Here is a 22,998-nt window from a genome sequence, read left to right as displayed (position 1 = left end):
TCCTTTAAAACTCAGGTCTTGTAAAACCTTCATGATGCATTGTCCCTTAAACTCCAATCCACCTCTCTTTGGGCTAGGCCCCCTAACTGTGTGTATGTGTGTGTTGGGGGGGGGGGCTGTGAGAGAGAGACAGAGAGAGAGAGAGAGAATTTCTACATTTCTCACAGCACTATTCACCTTGCATTTTATTTGTCCATAGTTTATAGGTCTCTGACACTCAAAGGCACAGTCCCGCAAAGGCAGGTACTCTAAGTATCTATAGAACCTCACAGAAAGTATATATAATAAGTACTCAAGTAATGTTTGTTAAATAATTGAATGAGCGGGGCGCCTGGGTGGCGCAGTCGGCTAAGCGTCCGACTTCAGCCAGGTCATGATCTCGCGGTCCATGAGTTCGAGCCCCGCGTCAGGCTCTGGGCTGATGGCTCAGAGCCTGGAGCCTGTTTCCGATTCTGTGTCTCCCTCTCTCTCTGCCCCTCCCCTGTTCATGCTCTGTCTCTCTCTGTCCCAAAAATAAATAAAAAACGTTGAAAAAAAAATTTAAAAAATAATTGAATGAGCAAATGAATTCTCAAAAGAACGCCCATTAAGGAAACTATGATTTGGGGAGGGAGTGGGAAGGATGTTGTGAAATTTAGGTGTGATTTCAACAAACTAAAAATGAAAGTCTTGAACTCAGCGTGAGAAGAAGGGATGACAGGGTGATCTACAGCTGGTGAAAATTTTTTTTAATTTTTTTTTTAATGTTTATTTATTTTTGAGAGAGAGAGAAGGGCACATTTTTGAGAGAGAGAGAGTGGGGGAGGGCCAGAGAGAGAGGGAGACACAGAATCCGAAGCAGGCTCCAGGCTCTGAGCTGTCAGCACAGAGGCTGACGCAGGGCTCGAACTCACAAACTGTGAGATCATGTCCTGAGCCAAAGTTGGCAGCTGAACCGACTGAGCCACCCAGGCACCCCATGCTGGTGATATTTTTAAGAAAGGGTCAATAAGATGTGATGACTGATTGGTGGTGATTTCAATGCAGAAAGAAAAAGCAGGGATCTTTGTTAGTCTGTATGGCTGTTAATAGAACTGTTAATAGAAACAGCGAAACCAGGAGGAATCTCCCGCGGGGAAGTAAATAATAATACTTTTCAGGCAAGGTGAGTTAAGGTGAGGATGAGACATCCAAGATAAAAATTTCCAGCAGCCACCTAGAAATAGAGAGGTCCAGCTCAGGAAGATAAACAGATGAAGGGGCTAGATCTGGTAATCAAACCACAGAGTTTACAGTTTACGGTGAAGGTAAGAGAACATGTGAGCTTCCGGGGGGAGGGGGGGGAAGGGGAAGAATGAAGAAAAAAATGTGGGAATCAGGAGGAAGACCCAAGATGGGCAGCACAAGAGGCAGGGTGCTGCTGGATCAGTTGGAGGAGAATTGGGACATGTGAGAAGGAGGAACCAGACGACTTCCAGGTGGAAGGGGCTGGCAAATGTCAACAGCAAGAAGAGAAGGTGGGCTGTGTGAGGGGAGAAGACAGGCTGCTGATCTGTGATTAAGAGCCCAGCAGTGATTTGAGTGTGCCGCAATTTGCAGCTTCAAAAACACTTTTAAAATGACTGTCAAGATGTTCTTTAAGTTTCAGAGTTTAGAGGAACTTCAGAACGTCTGACCGAACTCACTCATTTCGAAGCAAGCCAGACCTAGAACACAAAGCTTACGTGATTCATCAAAGGCAGGCGTGCACACTGCCAACCCGAGCACCAAATCTGGCTGACAGCTTTGTTTGGTCTACATGAAAATGAAATTTTTACCTCCAACCTGTCAGGATCCTCACGGATTTTTACGGTGTAAATCTGGGTCTGTTAAGGATCACAGGTACCTGCCTGGACATTACAGGCATTTGAGTTCGCAAACTCCACTCTAAGGTTCCAAACATAATGGTAGCACCTGGGCAAAAGCAGAGGATTCCTTCCCCTCTGTCCCACCGTCTCTCTTCTCTAACTCATGGTGGCATGAATGCATTCTTACTGATGCATTTTTCTGTAGAACTTCATTGCATTTAAATCATGGCCCAGACAGTATGTTAGATGAGGGACAGGGTGGCAGGGCAGATTCCACATAAACGTGTAAAATAAAACTGGGAGTTGTCCATCAAAATGACTGCCAATAACTCAAGCGAAATTGTCACCAAGTTTCTCTACCAATTTGATCACTCCCTTGTGCCCCTCTAGCTCGGCTTTATAAACCATGGCCACAGAAGATGCCTTGCCGCCTCCAAGGGAACTGAAAACAGAAGAATCAAAAAGCTCTAGGAGAAGGCAAGAGTCATTTTTCTCTTCCGTAGATGAAACAGAATCCAGATTGCTTTGCCATTCGCCAGAGTCGATAGGCTGTGGGTTTATATTCAGCATTTGTCATGGCTACAGATATTACAGAACTCTCTAATGAGAGGACTTAAACAATCATTTTGTTGAGAACAAAAGTGTGAAAACATGCATAATCCTCTAATTATCTAGTTTGATGGACTTTATCTCTGATGTAAACACATCTGTTTCTATACTGACAAAACAAAAATACCATAACTTTATGTAAGTCCAGCACAGAACTTTACCTAAAATATGATTTATTTGAACAGCTGACTCAGAAAACCAATGGAAGGATGTTACACTGTGAATGAAAGACAGATTAATGCAATGAGCCTCGATATCAAAATCAAGAGGCTGGGATTTTACTTGCTACTGGATTATTGAAGCACAGATCAGGGGTATAAAGTAAATCAGTTAAATTCTCACAGTGTAATTAGGGATTTGACACCAGATTTTAAAAACTGAAAAATTGGCTTTGATATATTTCAACAATATTTATCTTTTTCACTAAAACTTTTATCATATTTAAGAAAAGATCACTTCCAAATTAACTAATTCCTAAAAAGGAACTTTAGGCCTTGCAGAAATATTTACCACCCTTCTTCATGTCACCCCAAAATAGACTCCTTGGACATGGTGCCCAAATTTCCAAATCATAGAAATGAATTGTAATCTTTCTTATCAATAAGCTTGGAACAAACCTCTTTCTTCATATGTATAACAAAAAAGTATTCTTTGAAGGCTCTTTTACAGTGCGCAAGACCTTCTGTTCACAAACTCACTTCTCAATCACTTCAACAGAGGAGTAAAGGAAACTTCCCCCCCCCCCCCCCCCCGCCTCGTAAGGAAAACTTAAGGTGTGGAACAAAATGCTCTACCGCTGAACAAACTCTGATCGATGTTATGTGGAAGGATGCTGTCTGCTTAGTCTCCAGACAGAAGACATGTTTCAGTTCTTTCTCACAAGCCTTCTCATCTGCTTAACTTCCAGGGCTGGAATTGAGCATAAACTTCAGTGCACATCACGTTTGGTCTGTAGGTTTTGTTTTGGTTAAAGACTGTGTATTATAGAATTTAACATTCTCGGTTTCTCCGTAACCTCCTTCTCCTGTCTCTCTGGCTCCTGTCACATAAACCGTATATCCGATGCTAAGAGAACCCAGTGAAGCTGAGGGGAGTCAAATGCAGAGGCCACAACTGAGGTGAAATGTCAGGAAAATCGCGAGGACCCAAAAACCCAGCTGTGTTGCCGATTTCTCTCTGAAGTGCTCTGAAATGTTAGGAAATGGGCAAATCCCCCTACGCTGGCAAATATAAAAATTATTGTAACAATCTTTCAAAGTGGCTTGTGAAAGTGCTAAAAATAAATTTACTGTGGTACCTATATACTGAGCTGCTAATTTTAATTTATCCAGGAAGTGTAATAAACTTAAGAAAATGTAAGAATAACGTCAATATAATTTAATTAAGAGATTTAAAAGTTGTTTTCCTGATTTAAGTTATGAAAAGTGGTAAAAAAATGTTTGAAGTGACTATATTGTTGAAAGGAAGATGAAGGCTGGCATTGGAATTTTTTCTACACTCTTTGAAACAGAACAAATTTTCTACCAAATTGTACTACCTCGCCACCCTGATATCACATGCTTCTTCTTCTTCTTTTTTTTTTTAAAGAATGCATGAGACAGCCAGAGCCAGGAGAGGACAGAGAGAGAGGAGAGAGAATCTTAAGCAGGCTTCACGCTCAGTGCTGAGTCTGACATGGGGCACAATCCTATGACCCTGAGATCATGACCTGAGCTGAAATCAAGAGTCGAATGGTCAACCAACTGAGCCACTCAAGCACCCCTCCCCACCACATGCTTCTTTTATGGCTTTTCTATTCTTCACAGGTATTATATCAGTGTATTCACAGAAAAGTTTTATTTATTTATTTATTTATTTATTTATTTATTTATTTATTATTTATTTATCTATCTTTTTTACAAGTGCTAAGAATCCACTTGAACCAAGCTTGCAAAGTGATGCTTTCATTTATCCTCGTTTCCTAGAGAAGTGATATAAACATCATAAACATATCAGACTGATAAATGAGAACGAACTGATAAATGAGAACATTTATGAACCAGATGTGCTCCAGAAAGCGAACCGTCCATCCTCACCTGTAGAAGTACGAACACCCCCTGACTGTGTTGTGAGTGAAATGTTCCTGAGTCTTCTCATTTCCAAAATCCTCCAGGGGGTCTGACCACAGGATATCACACATAGGTCCATAAGCAGGTGGTTCTTTGAATCGGTCTAACTAAGAAAAATAGAAGACAGAGAGCAAAATACTAATCTTTGGACGCTTGGAATCCAGAAAATACAAGCGTTTTTGTGGTCCCTGACTTCCTCCCGAGCACAGTGCTTGGTGAACTGCCCGCTCCCTCTCTTCCTGTTGGCTTTCCTGCCTTCCTTCCTCCCCCTCCGTCCACACTTCATCTCTCTCCAGTTTGCCCTCTTTCCTTCTAATGAGTCTGTCTGTTGGCTGCCTTAATCTCTTCATCTCCCTCTTGTCTCCTCCTTAGTTCCTACTCTTTGATCCTTTTTTCTTGTCTCCTGGTTTACTTTGTATTTTTTCTTTCTCTCTTCCTTACTTATTTGATCTGAGTATTTCAGTCACTACCAGTTGATGTGACTCCGTGTTTCATTTCTTGAGGAGGAGCTTTTATTTTGTTTTACCTTTGGGCAAATCTCTATTACTGCCTCCACTAAACAGTGATTTAGAAAGCTGGATGGAGAACAACTTACGGTTTTTATATTTCACAATATGACTTTGAGAACAAACGGCTTTCATTTTAAGAGCAGCCACTTGTTATATGACATTCTGGACAGTCACTATTAGGGGCTATCTACGTTTCGAATTAAAGTACAAGCCAGCTGTAGTTTATCTTAGTGGGTACAAACCAAGAGGAATGATAAGCAGTAAAATAAACCCAAATTTAGCTGGTCGTTCTTCAGCTCACAGTTCCAAGCTTTATAGTTTCACCAAAACCCTCATATGAAATCCATTTTCCAGCTATAAATGTTCAGCAAGGTCATATTTCAGTTTAAAAAGGTGTATTTAGAAAGTAAGAGCAATATAATAACTGGAAATGACACCTCACCAACAATTTTAGAACACTGTCACTTTCCTGTAGTTTATTCTGATTTAACTGCAATTAGAGAATCTTTGGTGAGGTTAGCAGATATTATACAGTCTCTTGAAAAAAAAAGCATAAAACAGCTATGAAAACCTATTAAAAACTGATATTCTTCATATTCAATATTTTAATATTTTTTCAAAAACCCACAGGGAAAGGGGAATATATAAGCTTGGCAGCCGATCACATTCTTTTTCCTGAGACATAAAAGGTGATGTAAATAATGGTTTTGCTACACACCGTTTTTTACTAATACCTAAAAAGAATGAAGCAATATCTCACATTTTCAACACTCAATGAAAAACTTCAATAAGCCAAGACCCACCATATTTCAACCATTATGTTATCCATAAAATATTCATTGCAAATTTAGACTTGTTTAAGAGACTTAAATAATTTATGCTTTTGGAACAATTCATCCAAGAAAAATAACGCTTGTGAAAATACAGAATTTCTTTCTAAGAAAGAAGAACTTATTACAGGCGTAGAACAGCAAAGAAGGGGAGTCTTTCTGATTACTATGAATTCCCAGCTGAAGTTTTGATAAGGCAACCAGAATACAGAAGTTATTCTGGAAAAGTTACAGAGTGCATTCTAAAACACTAAGAATAAATAATTATAAAATTAATTAAGTAAAGTTAAGTGTGGTGGAAACTGTAACTGACATAGGGCAAAAGGAAAACCTAAGAATCTTTTTATGGCTAATGTTAGAGCTTAATGATGTATATGAAAATTGAACAGAATATCTGAAATATGCCAGAAAGTAAGTTTTGGGGATAGCGGGCGATAGCTTTAAATTTTACTTAACTTATGATAAGTTTAGTTAACATTGCAAACGTCTACCAGATTAAAGAACCCATGCAGAAAGTGAATTTCTCCTTGAATTTCATGACTACGATTCAGTGTCACGTCTTTATCATACTTTAAACAGAGCGCAAATACCAATGCTCTGTGTTGATTAAAAGATTGTCTCTTCCACTACATAAAAGGATCTCATATTATCTCATATTACTACATATTCTCAAGACAAAGATACTTTCATATTCAATCTAACTAATCTTTTCGCTGGCTAAAACAACATTAATAGCCAATTTCAACTAAAAAATACCTCAAAAAATCAACTTTCACCTCAATACTCAATACAACCAATGGAATATCATCATCACCTTTGTTAGGCTGTTATTTTAAAGTTTTAAGTTGTGAAAAGAGTAGATTTTCAAAAAAAAATGATGATATAGACACATTTTAAAGGTCAAGTTGTGATTTTTCCCAAGAGCAAAGGAACATTTTCTAGCTATAATATACTATGAATATATAATGGGTTGCTTGAAACGAGCCAAAGGGAAATGAAAAGGCATATATATTTTTGGCAATCAAATATTATACATTTCAATGACACATCACATGGTAAAATGAACCCTGAGGTTTTTGAGATAAAAACTCTTCCAAGTGTAAATATATTTCCCTTTCTAAATAAAAGTGAGTACAAAGAAGAGATTCATGGTCACTTTAAATCACTTGAATTCGAAAGGATAAAGTTAGTGAAAACAACAGGGAAATTCAGGTCTTCTATTTCTTAATGAAGCATGCAGAATGATGAGTCTTGGAAATAATAGAACTTACTTTTCTGATATCATCTAAAGTGTTAATCTCTGGAGACAAACCGCCGTGGACACACAGGAACTGTTGGTTCATCAGGGCAGCCAGGGGCAGGCAGTCAAAGGCATCCATACAGGCATCATATACGCGTTCTGAATACTTTATTTTACCTTTTAAGACATGATTTAAAAACAAATACTTGACTCTCAGGATTTCATAGCTAGGATCATTTCACTGAAATCGTTTTTTAATGCTTCCTTCCTAGAATCATACTATGAGCATATAACTACACAGCGCAAAGTTCCAAAATGTGATTAAACAAGACGTCGTGAAGACATATTATCGCAGGTTTTACCCACTATGGGAAAGTGTAATGTTCCTACGAAACCTTGTGTAAGCTGAAATGGAGTAAAGCAAAGAAGCAATTATCATTAATTCATATAGAAGCATTTTTGAGCATTCCCAGGTCCAAAAAAAAAATAACCTCTTAGGCTTTTCTGATATCTTCAGACACTACTTGTAACAGATGCACAAAATAAATGGAGATAAAGTACAGAGGCTCACAGACACAGTTCAAAGCTATGGCGGCGTGAAGGTGCGGGGCTGAGTGTAGTTCCCAGGGAAGGGGCTTGGCGGGACCACTCATTGCTCAGGGTGAGCACTGCCTCTGTTAACTGCTTGCTGCAAATTTAACATTGAACCCTATTTTTGTTTTTCACCTTTCCTCCTAAAAGCAAAAATTCTCCTTGGGTTTCTTTTGGTTAGCAATAGCAAGTACTATTGTACGTCTTTCATGAAAGCAAAGTGACAGAAGACACCCTTTGGAAAGGCAGAGAATACCTGTGTTAATCTTTATATCTACTGTTGTAAATTTTTGTTGTTCATCCACATTTTAAGTTTTTAGTAACTTTTTCTACAGCAGAGGAGAGAACTTTTGTATACATCCTCACTGTTCATCTGCAGCTGTAGCTCAACATTACATATACAAAAACTAGGAGACCAACAGAAACGTGGCCAGAAAGCTGGTTAAGTTTTCTGAGTGATCTTAGAGAAAAGGAGATGGCAAGAAATTTCTTAAAGTTGTTTATGTGTCACTGCACGTTGCTTTTCCCTTGTTGACTTATGTCTAATGTTTTGAAAGAAGTCTCTGTACTCCATTGAAAATGAGCCTAAATGACAGAGAGAAATTTGTTTCACTAGACAATAGGGAAAATTAAAGACAGGAGGAAAATAAAATTTATGCAAAGTAGTCCTCACTCCTAGTATTTATGTCTAAAGGAAGACGTCATCTTTAATTTGGTCAAATCCACTAGAGGCTAGTAAATCTATTGAGTCCAAAAAGAAGCTCAGTTGAATTTTCCCTCCATCTGTTTTTCTTGAGTGATTTGAGATGAAAGGGTAAAATTCTTTCCCCGAATTGTAGTATTCTGGCTTTTAAAAAAAAACTAAGTTAATGATTGTTTCTTAGGACAAGTCATGTCAAATATTAACTCAAAATTTTAGGTCACTTTATAGAAAATTTATAATATAAAAATAAATTCTGAGTTCTCTTCATGATCCATGCTTAGAAAGAGATACAGAATAACATAAAATAAAATAGTGTCATTTTTTAAGTTTCTGGCTTTTAAGCAATGGATCCTATTATCATGTGCTCCCAGTGTGGGTTAAAATGACGATTTAGCACAAATGGTGTTAATGGAAGAAGCTTGAAGTATACTTACATTCTTGTTTAAATGTGAAATACTCTGTTAGATGTCTACATTCATGATTTCCACGAAGTAAAAACAGTGTTTTGGGGTAAAGAATTTTCAAGGCCCACAAATACAGCACACACTGAAAAAATAAGAATAACATAAAAATAAATATTTCCCTGTTACACTTAAGCACCCCATTGCTCACATAGCACGAAGACATGAACTGATGTGCTACCGTGACTGGAAGACCCCAAAAGGCTAGGCCTTATTAAGGAGGATATTAAAAATCAAATAGAAAACATCACTTTAGTACAAAGCCAAGGCTCATCTATACCTAAAATACATACATGCACTGGGAATCTATGTACCACAAGAAAACAATGGACTTTACAGGGTCTATTGGTAGAAGCCTGAATGAAGATATCCTAAAAATGTACCAGTGTAAAAGTATGAGAAGAAACGTAATTAGCAATCAATAAATAAAGACACCTCTCTTTATAAAAAAAAAAAATTAAATCAGGTAACAGAAATGGAAGAACTGGGAAGGAAAGGCAGGACAAAATTTAGAACTAAACAATATCAGGTTCAGGTTGATTGGGATTGGGTCTCCACTTTCAATTATGTTCTCTTCTTCACTAGCCTTCTTCTCCCTTATCACCTTGTCTTTTATTTCAGTGCCTTTGGTATACAAAGCCTTAAGTTTTTGGTTTGTTTGTTTGTTTGTTTTGTATGTAAATATAATTAAACTGAAGGCCAGGGAATCTCACTACACATGCTGCTAATAACTACGGGAAACATTTCATATACCTTACAACTTTCAAATTAGTTACTTGGGTATTGCAGTTTGTGTAAAAATAAAGGTCTACTTTGAATTCACCAGGTTTGGAATAAACCAACATTGACATAGTCATCCTGAAGTGTGCATTAAGATAATTGAGATACTCAAGTACTAACATCAATTTCATTATCCTCCACTGGCATTCATCAAGAACCCACAGGGAAGAGAAAACCACTCTTCAAAAACAAGTATGCTTTTTTATCCTCATTAAGTTTATGTTCTAAAAGTGAGTCAAAAAGATACAAAACCACAAAAATATGGAGGCAAGTCTGAGTCTGATTAGTTAAGTCTGAAACCAAAAAACATACAGTATTTTCCTTTTTATAAAGAGCTTTCCAACATATAGTAAATATGCCAGAGTATGTCCACTGGGAAAAGCTACTGGTGATTCATTTGTTGTGATACCTGTGAAGAACAATCACCTCTGTCAGCTTATATGATGATTTATTAAATGAATGGAAATAATTACGTTTGAATATACAGCCCAAGTCTTGGAGAAAATACTAATTATCAAAGCAAGTATGTATTACTGTGTTTTTCAAGATATTGTTTCCAACTGTGTAATTATGATTGAAGTAAACAAAAATAATGAGTTGACATCAAATTTTATGTATATGATACTTAATTAATTTTCTAATTATCATTTTCTAATTATAGCTATTAGCTGAAGTTCACATGACAAATGATATTGCTATTTCTGAACAGCTGACCAGATGGTCTCTACAAGTGATCCTTAAGTCATGATGGTCTGTCGATGGTGCATATTCCGTGTTATCCTCAGTGAGCAGTATGGTGGTTCAATGAGGCTCTGATCGCTGTGTGTCTGGCTGTAGAGGTACACGTACATGCTTTTATAAAAGGAGTTTGTATTACTCGAACTTGTCTCACATTTCAGAGAAGATATTTATAAACCATTATTAATGTCAATGAGATAACTATTCCTAATTTAAACTCTATAAAGTTGAACCTTAATATTAAAGAAATACACACACACACACACACACACACACACACACACACACACGCACACACACACACTTTCATACTGGTTGTTAACTTTGGATTTCTAGTTTGGAATAGGATGGGAACGTAAAGTCTTTTGCAAATTATATTTACTTATTAAAATTGTTGTATCTAATGTATTATATTTACATACTGAGAAAGAGCATATGTTTTGGCCATACCACAGCCACTTTTAGAAAAGATTTTCTTGCTGTTATTGTTGTTTTTACTAAAGTATAACTTATACGCAGTGAAGTGCACATATTTTAAATATACCAGTCAATGGGTTTTTATATATGTAAACTCTTATGAAACTACTAACCAAATCCAGTTACATTTCAGCACACAGAAGGCTCCCTTGGGCCTCCTCCTAGTCAATATCCTTTTGGAAATGGAACCACAACAGTGAACTCTTCAGATTAGCTTTGCCTGTGAGAATCCTAAAGCAAAGCTATTATTTTTCCAACTAAAATCTAAAACACAATTTTCTAACCCCAGTCAAGTGCTAGAGGAATCACATTTGAGGGCCCACGTTTTCTCCTCTGCCGACTGTTAAAAATCTCGTTCCGAAACTAGTGCACAGCTTTATCGACTCTAGTTTTAATTCCTGTAGCCTTTTTATAACTGAAACCTCAGAGAACCATACGGGAATATCTAATGATATATTTATCATACTTATTTACCTTTTCAGTGATTCAATCCACATTTAAAATGCCTTATTATTTAATGGATATAAAGCACTTAGTATACAGTAGGAGTTTAAGAAATACTAGTTCCTTTCCTATAAAAGAGAAGGAAGACAGAAACACAGAAGGGAAGGAAGGAGGGAAGAAAAGAAAGGAAAGGAAAAAAGAGAAAAGAAAGGGAGAAAGAAAAAGAAAGAGAGAAAGAAAACATAACTCAATTTCCAAATTCTTGGCGCAACATACCCTAACAATAAGAATCCTGTTTTCACATTTTATGTCCTTCTCCCCTGTGGCAAGAATAAAATATCTTCTCAAACGCTGAATAAAACCACAAATGCAGCCAATATGGAAGAAGTGGCATGGTAAATGAAAGGGCAAGAGTGGATTGGAGAGTGGAGCCCTGCCAGCCTTCGCCCTCAACATCTGGTGGGAGAGCACTGCCAAGCACAACACTGTCTTGCTGGCCACCATTCTACCATCTAAACGTTCTGGAGACCTGTCAATCTTCAGCAAAATCATAACCTGACATGATTTTTAAAAGGGAAAATCTCTTTAACAAAAAATGATCACAATCGGCATGCCGGGGTGGCTCAGTCGGTTAAGCCTCGGACTGTGGCTCAGGTCATGAGCTCATGGTCCGTGGCTTGAGCCCCTTGTCGGGCTCTGTGCTCTTACAGTGCAGAGCCAACTAGGGATTCTCTCTCTCTCTCCCTCTCTCTCCGCCCCTCCTAACTCCCACTTTCTCTCTCTCAAAATAAATACATAAACTTAAAAAAAATTATCACAACCAAAAAGCAAATGAAACGCAAATTCGTTAAATAATTGGTTATTTTCATATACGTGGTATGACGTGGCAAATTTGAATAAGATTTTCGCTGAAGTGATCGGTTACGGTGGAAACAGAGATGCAAGTTACACTGGCCTTTCCTCATTGTGACATGTAAATTCATTGCACTAATAACTCGCAAGTGGACCTTCACTGTCTTTCCAGTGCTACCCTGAGCAATTAAACAAATATTTACAATTAGCTTTTAAATTTAGCTTTAAATACTTAAAACTTTAAAAACTTAAAATTAGCTTTTAAAAACGAAACACTGAGCCTCCTCTATATTTTTATTCATTTCCATCACAGACCTGGTTTTCACCTGTTTAACTTATCCATCTTTCCCAATGCACCAGCGCTAAGGATATCATTGTGCTAAGAATATCATTTTCTTCATTAGTTTCACTGGTTCACTGATAACAGCAGTGCAATGATTTATTCTGTATTGTATGCCTTTTTTTTTTAATGATGAGTCTTCTTGAAAACTGGCACAGGGAAGTCGAGAAAGAGGGAAAAGAGGGAGGAAGCGAAAAAGAAAATATACGGCTCCAGATCTCTATCAACCAGCCTTCGAAAAGAACTACCCAAGCTGGGATACGCACCAATCAGAAGGGATGTCTCTCAGTCACAGGACAATGAAGCGAAGGATGTATATTGGTTGGGAGAAGATCCAAACTCCCGGAATGTCAAACGCACCGCCTCTCAGGCATTCTTTGCCTCCTCTGACAAGCATGCAGAGAAGCAGCAGAGTAATAGCAATGCACTACAAAGGCCATTGTGGCAGGGAGACAGCAGACAATTCCTTCCTCATGTCTGTGGCATCACTCTGTCACCTGACATCCCTTGCTGTCCCATTCGCTTGTTATTCTCAGGCAGAAGCACAGAACACTGCCTGCCTTGCTGTGGTTCATTTAAGCCTGGGAGTTCATAGCGAATAAACACAACAGCTCTTCACGCTTACATGTGTTTGAGGCCCGGGCTGAGACCTGGATGTAAGTACAGCGGGAGGGGCTAGCCCACTACAGAGCCCACTGCCAGGCTGTGCAGTGCAGAATGGCGAGAGCGAGAACCTGAGGAAGCGACTAGAAGAAAACAGCTGTGCGTGCCTCCGTTTGCAGTTCTGAGTTTTTCTCTGCATTCTCAGATGCACGCACTCAGACCTGGACCTCCGTATGCACGTATGCCTGATCAGAGAGGTGCGCGAGCATATTGCAATCACCACACAGAGGATGATGTTTGGTAGGGGACGAATTATTACCCCAAATAAAATGATCTCTTTCATCGCTCCTCAAAAACAGGGTTGTTTTATTTGGGCTAACTTTGTGGGGAACGATTTCTAATCTTGGCAGAAAGAGAAGGTGGTGGGAAGGGATGGGGAGGGGTGCAGAAAATGAACTCCATGTACTGCCCACAGCTTATTACCTAGTACCTGAAAATACTACCCGGCAGAGACTGTATGAAATCCGAACCCCCTCTTCAAAGGTGATTTGGTAAGATTAAACATAAGTGGCTCCTCTTTGCCTGGAGGACAGTCAAAAAGAATACCTGCAGGGGAGTCCTGAATTATTGAGATGCATCAAGAACCTTTTGAAAGCTGTTAGGATAGTACGCGCTGGAAAACTGAGCTCTTGTTGTAGGAATTTTCTTAAACCAGCAGTGTCGTGCTCAAAGAGAGTATTTTATAATCAATGATGTGACCTTCAGATTTTAGAGGTGGGGGAGAGGGTTGTGTGTTCACGCTTGTACATGTATGAGCGAATAAGAAAGTCTGTATCAGTGTCTGCATTACTGTGGTTTGCTTAGCGGATATATGGCCAAGGCATGGGGTGTAGTGGAAAGAGCACAAATTTCTTTTTTTTTTTTTTTAATGTTTATTTGTTCTTGAGAGAGACAGAGAGAGAGAGAGAGAGGGCATGAGGGAGGGAGGGGCAGAGCGAGAGAGGGAGACACAGAATCGGAAGTAGGCTCTAGGCTCTGAGCTGTCAGCACAGAGCCTGATGCGGGGCTCGAACTCACCAGCGGTGAGATCATGACCTGGCCGAAGTCAGACGCCTCACCGATCGAGCCACCCAGATGCCCCGAAAGAGCACAGATTTCTAACCCCAGCACTGTCATTTACTGTGTGTGACTCTCTGAGCTTTGGTTTTCACATACACAAGAGGAAGACATTTACATGCTCCTTGCAGAGCGGTGAGGAATAAATGAGATCACCTATACCGGGCAAACAATAGCATTTCAGCATGCAAACAATGTCAGCTTCCTTAATCCACAGTTAAGAACCCCAAAGGGTTCTCAGTAAACACATTTTATAGAAATGTCTGTTCTATTTTAAATGTGGTGATATCACTGAGCCATCCCCCAAACTCCTCAAAGGTCACAGTCTAATAAAAACGGATCATTTTCATAGATGAGGCCTTCAGATTTTTGTTATTTCTGTATGCCTGTGGCAAGTCCCTGGAGCTGTACTCTAAGACACTTAGAGTTTAATTAAAGAGCTGTTTATGAAGACAGGAACTCTGGTATAGGGATCTTAGACCTTTCAAATGACCTGATACTTACTTACATTTGCTATGCCACCAACATCTGGATTGATACTTTGATCCTTTGCTTGAATTTCAGAAGGTGCATATTATACAAAATATCACAACTTTCATAGTTCAAATATCTAGATTAACTGTAGACTAAAAAGAAATCTGATGAAGAGCAAGCTAGTGATTAGTGCTTCTCAAGTTCTTTAATTTAAAGAGGCAGAGTTCTAAGTAGCTCTAATTAGGGAGAGTTTAGGAAATTTCAAGTAATTTGAGGCCAGAGATACAGAAGCCTGAACTCGTTGAGTAAAAATTCAAAGGTAAATGCACGCCAACAAGATTAAGAAATAATATTATCTGAAGATGGAGTTGGTGAGACAAAGAAGGAGAAGCCCAAACACACCGACTGTTACTTAAGCAACATACGCTGTAGTGCTTTATCTTTATTAGTAAGGGAACAGGACACAGTGTTAGTTCTGTGACTAAATTTTAGAAGATGACAAATTAAGTCGTTAAAAATCACAAATATTATGATATTAAAACAATTTGTCCAACATAGCACTCCATCATTTGGCCAATAAAAATACATCACTCCCAACAGGACGGACTTGAGCTTTCCCTAAGAAGATGAGCTTCAAGGAAGGTAGAACACCTATTCCATTCATCCTCAGAATCTTACATAGGAGCACTTTACATATTAAATGAGTAAGATGAATTTAAGAGTCACTCAAATAATTTTTTGAAGCCTCTAAAGGCTTTCACACAATCACAATTTAAGCGAAGTAGAAGAAACATTTTACCTCCCATATCTGTTTTCTGCCTATCGCAGTTTTTCTCAAACTTGGCTCCATATTGAAATCACCTATGGCCATAGTAACAAATCTGGGCCCATGGGATGCAAGTCAAAGTAATTGTGCCACTTTTGGGAAACATCCTTAGATAAGAAGACATGCCCTTCTCTTTTTCCTTTTCCTTCTGGCTGAATGTAACATGGCAGATGATGGTTGAAGCTGGTGTAGCTGTCTTGGGTGACAAGATAGTCTTTGGAATGAGCCCAGGCACCCCCCACCCATTAGAGCAATGAGGCAGAAAGAACCTGGGCCCTGGCACCACGCTGGGTCACACCAGTTGGGTATTCCCATCTGTGGGCTTTTAATGGAGAGAGAAATAATCTTGTTCAAGCCACCGTTTTGTAGTTTGCTGTTGTTGTTTTCTCTTGGCAGATACCAGCCCTAATGTGATAGGAAAGTCTCACAAAATTTATATTCAATCACCCTTCCCTAACAAGTTGGTCAAGTTAGCCCATGAATGAGATTTACGAAGTTGACTAATTTCTTCCCCTGGACTTTTCTTGCTTCAATTTCCTTCCTAGTTAATCTGACTTCTTTGATTCAGTCTTCCCCAGTCATGTCTACTTACAAAATTGTCCCACTTTTCTAAATTCCAATGACAATCATTTTCTGTGCTTCTTTTATCACAAGATTTAAATAATCAATTCAAATAATGGAATCCTGGATAACTGCCTCTTCTAGGCTTCTGATGCTATGTAGCTTTTTATAGTTCTATTTTCCTAATAGATTTAGGTTTCTAGAGAGCAAGGATATGCAGTTCTTTAAATTCTCCATAGTTCTGATTATAGTGCATAAACATTTTATGTTCAATAATACCATACTTGCTTACCAAGTGGAAGAAATACCAAAAATTTACTTTCTCCTTTTGGATTTATATACCCAAACCATCCCTTCTTCCCTCATCATCATGAATAATTAAGAAATGTATGATCCTTAAATACAGAAAGGGTGAATATATTGGTGAAAAGATGATACATACTTTTATAATATATATAGATAATGACTATAGTTTCTCTCTCTGCATATATAGACTCAACAACTGAAGGTAAATCGAATAATCAAAACATAAAATTTGTATGACAGTCTTAAAAACAAAAGCTGTTTAAGAGTGATGTGTTCTTTGACATTAAATATTTCAATAGCAGGGGCACCTGGATGGCTAAGTCAGTTAAGCCTCTGACTTTGGCTCAGGTCCGTGAGTCAAGCCCTGCCTCAGGCTCTGTGCTGACAGCTCAGAGTCTGGACCCTGCTTCAGATTCTGTGTCTCCCTCTCTTTGCCCTTCCTCTGCTCTCTGTCTCTCTCTCTCAAAAATAAATAACCATTAAAAAAATTAAAATATATTCTTATAGTAAATACAGTATTATGAAGACAATTTAAAAACCTAGAATGGATCTTCTTTTATATGATTATTATGAATACATGATGTTGATGTGAGACTTCTATAAAGTTGATTTCTCTCTGCATTAAGAATAATTGCTTTCCGGGGCGCCTGGGTGGCGCAGTCGGTTAAGCGTCCGACTTCAGCCAGGTCACGATCTTGCGGTCCGTGAGTTCGAGCCCCGCGTCAGGCTCTGGGCTGATGGCTCAGAGCCTGGAGCCTGTTTCCGATTCTGTGTCTCCCTCTCTCTCTGCCCCTCCCCCGTTCATGCTCTGTCTCTCTCTGTCCCAAAAATAAATAAACGTTGAAAAAAAAAGAATAATTGCTTTCCTTTTAAACATTGTTTCCTTATTTTTTTTTTTTTTTTCTGAGAGCACATATAATGTCAGGTACTACTATCTCATGAGCTCTGCTTCTTAACATTCATCCTTATTTCAAATCATTTATTGTAATGAATATTTGATGAACCCTTTCTCTGTTTGAGACACCATATTAAACACCAAGAAAAACAAACAAGTGAATAAAGCCAGGTTGTTGCCTGTATTTGGAATGTAATTTCTACTTACCCGAAGCAGATGCAGGAGGGAGGCTGAGGAAGAACCTCTACTCAAAAGTTACCTGTTTTGTTCTAATTAATGAGTTTAATAAATTACCCTCGTTGGATGACAGATGCCAAAAAAGACAAAATACAGGGCTGGGAGTGTATTCACGCCTACTCACATATAACAGACACAGAGACACATGCACCTGGCTATCAATTTACAAAGGTAAGCTACTGCTCACAATTTATAAGGCATAACCAGGCAAACACATTCCTGCTTCTTTAATCAACTTTGATTAGTTCTGGCAACAGGAAATAGAATTATCTAATGTAAAATGTGATGTAATTGTTGCAAATATATAAAAGCATATATATAATAAAAGGTGTATACACACACACACACATATAAAATATGTATCTCTATGCACTAAAAAGCATATGGGAATCAACAGAAAATAGAATATGTAAATATCCCAAGAATTGAGGGTATTAAAGTTCTATCATAGACCAATAATTTTCTTAAACAAATAACATTTACCACTTTTAGTTTGCTAAGATATTGTTGATCCATTTCTGAATAGCTACGAAGAAATGATATAGACTTACTTCGATACTGAAGTACCCTCTGTCAACATAGTCCCCTAAGAAGAGGTAGCGAGTGTTGGCAGGAGATCCCCCCACTTCAAAAAGCTTCATCAAATCAAAGAATTGTCCATGGATGTCCCCACAAACTGAAAGAAACAAAGAAAATTCATTTTATGGTCACATTATGATTCGGGAAGAGATTTGAAAAATTACAAAATGTGACAGTCAGAAGGAAAATAGAGCTCATCTTTGCGGAAACCTTCTTTTGCAAAACAGGAAAGCGAGACACAGACTGCAAAGTTAATTAGTGGCAGACCCGGTTCCAGCATCCAGGTCTAGCAATTCACAGATTAACTGCCAAAATGAAGATAATAACAAAAGTGACAAGTAGGCTTGTGCACTCAAGGATGCTGCACCACACACTGTGCTAAAAGTTTATGCACATTTTCTAATTTAACACTAAGAATGTCATGGGGGAAGTTCTCCCTTTTGCAGATAAGAGACAAGGCACAGAGAGGTTTGGTATTATCTCTATAAAACTGAGGTCTGAATCGCTACATGTCATTACCTCCTGAAGAAAAAGAAAGTTGATATGTATCATAAAAATTGTATTTCACTGAATCTAAAATGGCATCAATTATAACCCCATTAATTTATGTACCACTACAAAAGAAAAAAAAAACCCTCCCATTTAAATTTAAATTATAAAAGAACATTTTGTTTGTAAGATGTACTCTGATGTCAAATGTTAAAGTGAAAAAACTTGGAAAAAGGAAAAAACACTGTAAAATAGTACAAAAAACACTGGGAAATAATATTTAACTTTCTCACATTTTCCTTTAAACCAAATTTCTTGAAGGAGCTATGTAGTCTCTCGTTTTAAAAACCACTTACTTACTCATTACTCAGTATTTCACTTACTACTTTCAAAGCCCTAAAAAGTAAATATTATCCCCATTATACAGATGAGGAAACAGTGTGGCTAAGAGAGGTTGTGTGGTTAAGCAAGATCACTATTACATATGGATGATTCAGGGTTTAAGTCTGGATCTGCCTAATTCAAAGCTTTTGCTGTCAATCATCATGTTATAATATCGTTGATATTTTATGTATTTATACATGTATATATTTAATTTTTTACAATTTTATGCTTAAATGATGAACATGATGTAGTTATTTCTCAAACACGAAGAAGTTCACAGAATGAATATATCAGCAAACAGGAAATCAGGAGCATGCTATCTTAACCCATTCTATGCTGCAATCAATTTAAGATAAAAACATTTTAGTCTATCACCATCCCACCCCCCGCCTCTTGTTCACTAGATGTGGGTCTTCGCTATCTTGAATAGTCCAAGTTTCTTTCTTCCTTGGATTTCCACAGGCTGACTCTTTTCCATCCACCAGTCATGGGTACAAGGGGGTCTTTCTTGAACTAAATGAGTTGCCTCTGTCCAAAATCATTCTTCACCCCATTAAGTTGTTTGGCTTTCTTCACCATACTTCTCACTATCAGGAATTATCTAGTTATTAATTTGCCTGCTGTTTCTTCCCTTACCTTTCTCATTGGAATATAACCTCTGTAAGGTTGTATAACTTGCCAATCTTGGTCACTGTATCCGCAGTGCTGAGAACAGCACCTCCCACCTGGTAGGCACACAAGAAACACGTGCCACCTCAGGATTCTTCCATTGGGCCTACTCTGTGCTAAATTTGGAAACCCATTAACTAAGAAGTCAGAGATTTAAAAAAAAAAAATTTAATGTTTATTTTTGAGAAAGAGAGAGAGAGACAGAGGCAATCAGGGGAGGGGCAGAGAGACAGGGAGACACAGAATCTGAAGCAGGCTCCAGGCCCTGAGATGTCTGCACAGAGCCCGATGAGGGGCTCAAACCCATGAACCGGGAGATCATGACCTGAGCTGAAGTTGGATGCTTAACCAACTGAGCCACCCAGGCGCCCCAAGGAGTCAGACATTTTGAGGTGCTCTTGGGATTGACAGGACTGAATGACAGGTTTGCAGAGTGAGCTCTGGTGCAAGCCAAAAGCTTCCAACTTGTCTGAGATGCTTGTTTTAAGCCTTTTAAGTCACAGCTTTCAAAACAGTGTGCAGCGAGACTGGAGTAGAATGTGGGACCTCCACGCATCTGATGGTGGTTTCCTTACCTGGTTCTACATCAGAAACACATGGGAGGTTTGGAAACTACAGATTCCTGGGCCATGAATAAAAATCTCCAGAGATGCATATTTAGAACCAGCTCTTAGAAGAGTTTTATCTAGTCAGTAAGACTAAAGAGAGTTACACTTTTGAGCCTTTGTGGGCACACTCAGCCCTCATTCTGCATGATTGTGTGGTTCCCCTCACAGCGATTATATGTAGGGGAGATACCTATTTGACAGGTAACTTCTTTCAATGCTAATTCCATGTCGGTGTTAGAGTAGGATTTCCTATGACATGAAAGGATAATATTGAAAGGAGTATTTGATCGAGTCTAGGAGAAAGATGAATCTGAGAAAAGTGATAACAAAGAGCAAAATTCCTTTGGGCTTCTGAATGTATCTATTCCTTGTACCTTGTGCATTTCAGTTTTAAGATAAAAGATTTATCCTGAAATCCTAATAGCTGGGGACATTCACTATTTTGATATCAAATTTCAGGATGAAACTGATGACAACATTTAGGTACCCAAGAGGATATCGGGTGGCGTCGCACAGAAGGGAAGGTTACCTCTACGTGATGGTAAGAGAAAGGTATAGCCAGGTAGTTTCCTCTATATGATGCTGTGGCCCCCACCTACCATCCTCTCGGGTACCCGAGACACTGGTGTCCAGTATAAAAAATGCCAGCTAATGAGGCAAGCTGTCTTGTTTGCTCACATTGTCCAATTCTCCAGGTGGCTGGGCCCTTTCATCTCCACTCTCACTTGGTTTTAATAGTACTTTTAAAAAACAGCCAGGCTTTGACAAGTTCTGTTATACCTTCACGGCAAGCTTATTCTTCATCAACATAGCCCTATTTCCTGCAATCCCCTAGCTTCCCATTATTTTCTTGTCATTCCCGATGGAACACTGCTGGCAGACAGAGTACTCAACTAGGGGCCAGCACTGAAAGGCCTATCATACTGAAAAGCCTCCAAAAATATAGAAACGCAATACAGGTAATAAAGTTATTCCTACCTGGGGGCACCTGGAAGCTCAATTGGTTAAGCCTCTGACTCATGATTTCAGCCCAGCTCATGATCTCATGGTTCATGGGTTTGAGCCCCACACCCCGGCTCTGTGCTGGCAGTGCAGAATCTGCTTGGGATTCTCTCTCTCTCTCTCTCTCTCTCTCTCTCTCTCTTTATCTCTCTCTCTCTCTCCCCACCCCCTCTCTCTTTATCTCTCTTAAAATAAACTTAAAAAAATTAAAAATTTTCAAAGCATTCCTATGTCCATAAAAACATCCATTCATCTGGCTAAACATTCCCCCCAAATATATATTATATCTTCAATAGATTATTCAGACAACTGCACATATTTCCATCAGCAATGCATAGAATTATGGAATTAATAAAATGAGCACATCAAAGATAATGAAATAAAACATAAAGTTTTTTTTTTTTTTTTTTATTTCACTTGGATACCCTTATCCAAGAGTAACCTGATGTGCCACAACATGATGGCTGTTTTTTCCCTATAAGCTATAGGTCTACATTTGTTTTTATGCTGGAGAGGCAGGAACTCTATTAGTTTATACAGCGCAGGTATACTAAGCAGTTAAAGCTATTTGGTGACCTTCCTGGTTCTTTTCCCTAAGCGGGATTGACTGCATGACTTTGCAAGTGGCTACTCTAACATTCTCAGTACAACTAAATGGTGGAAGAGTGACCAACCTCCTGTGATGCTTCCATATTTATTACTTTTTGCTCTTCTACTATCAGGAAACACATAAATTATGCCTAAATAACCAAGCACTAAGTAATACTTCAGCAAACAATTACTGTTAAGTAATTGCCTTTTACTGTTGCTTCCCTGCCCACGATAACTCTCAGCCCACTGAAAATAAAACTTTACTGGAAATGATTCTCACACCCGAGTGGAACCAACTTCTTATCTAAGTCTTCTGAAGGGGAGTACGGCATTTTGAAGTATAAAACAGAGAATAACAAACAGAGAGGATCTGTCTTTATCGCTTAAGGAAGGGAATAGCTTTTATTCTTAATATCATTTCTGGAGAGCTAGTTGTGAAGCTTTGAAAAGCTTTGAAAGCTTTGAAAAGGCTTGAAAGTTCAAGCATATATAAATATAAGTAAATAAATATAAATATAAATAATAATATAAATATAAATATGTATGTGTAGATGCATGTGCATGTGCACACGTGTAAAACTACCCACCACAAAGGAGGAATTATTTGGAGATGAGTGGTCAGCGTAGCAGTTAAGGAGTCATTTAACAAGTTCAAGACCTTACTCACTGTATAGGACAGCAAAGTAGTGCTACAGAGAAAGTACAATAAACAACTGGGGCAGTGACAAGAGACTCTTTGTAGTTAGCTGAGTAAATTCTTGTAATCTAAAAGCTGGACAATGAATCAGTCACAGGGCAAGTCTAAGAGTCCCTAAAACCAGCACACTGGTAAGTAGAGAAGATAATGGCCAGCATATTAAGGACAAACAGGCTCTTGAGGAAATAATCTCAGGCAGAGGAGAGAGGGAGATCATCATGACCAGGGACTAAGGCCTTGCATTTCCTGCCTAGAGATATGCTGGAAACTGTATTTAGAAAGGATAGATGTTCGGTACAAAAACCATGTGTCTATTCTATGTATAATTAGGTATGCACGCCATAATTAAATCAGTGAATCAGCAAATAAGTATGTCCATATTATAATTTAATTATTTTTTCAAAGAATTCCATAGTTTCTAAGTTCACATTGGCAATTAAATTACTACATTAA

The 22,998-nt window shown here is 38.4% G+C and overlaps 1 protein-coding gene across 2 annotated transcripts in view; it reads right to left on the bottom strand.

Annotated features, from left to right (window-relative positions):
- PPP3CA (protein phosphatase 3 catalytic subunit alpha) overlaps positions 1–22,998 on the bottom strand; it is a 330,774-nt gene that overhangs the window by 63,647 nt on the left and 244,129 nt on the right. For both annotated transcript variants that reach the window (XM_030313357.1, XM_030313358.1), the window contains exons 3-6: positions 18,078–18,202; positions 8,851–8,962; positions 7,154–7,299; positions 4,511–4,650 (exon numbers count right to left, since the gene is read on the bottom strand). In XM_030313357.1, the coding sequence (XP_030169217.1) occupies positions 4,511–4,650; positions 7,154–7,299; positions 8,851–8,962; positions 18,078–18,202 (523 nt within the window). The remainder of the gene's footprint in view (positions 1–4,510; positions 4,651–7,153; positions 7,300–8,850; positions 8,963–18,077; positions 18,203–22,998) is intronic.

This window comes from Lynx canadensis, chromosome B1 (genome assembly GCF_007474595.2).
Source record: "Lynx canadensis isolate LIC74 chromosome B1, mLynCan4.pri.v2, whole genome shotgun sequence".
NCBI classification, from domain to species: domain Eukaryota; kingdom Metazoa; phylum Chordata; class Mammalia; order Carnivora; family Felidae; genus Lynx; species Lynx canadensis.
Note: the sequence above shows the minus strand (reverse complement) of the source record. Positions and strands in the feature narration are given on the sequence as shown.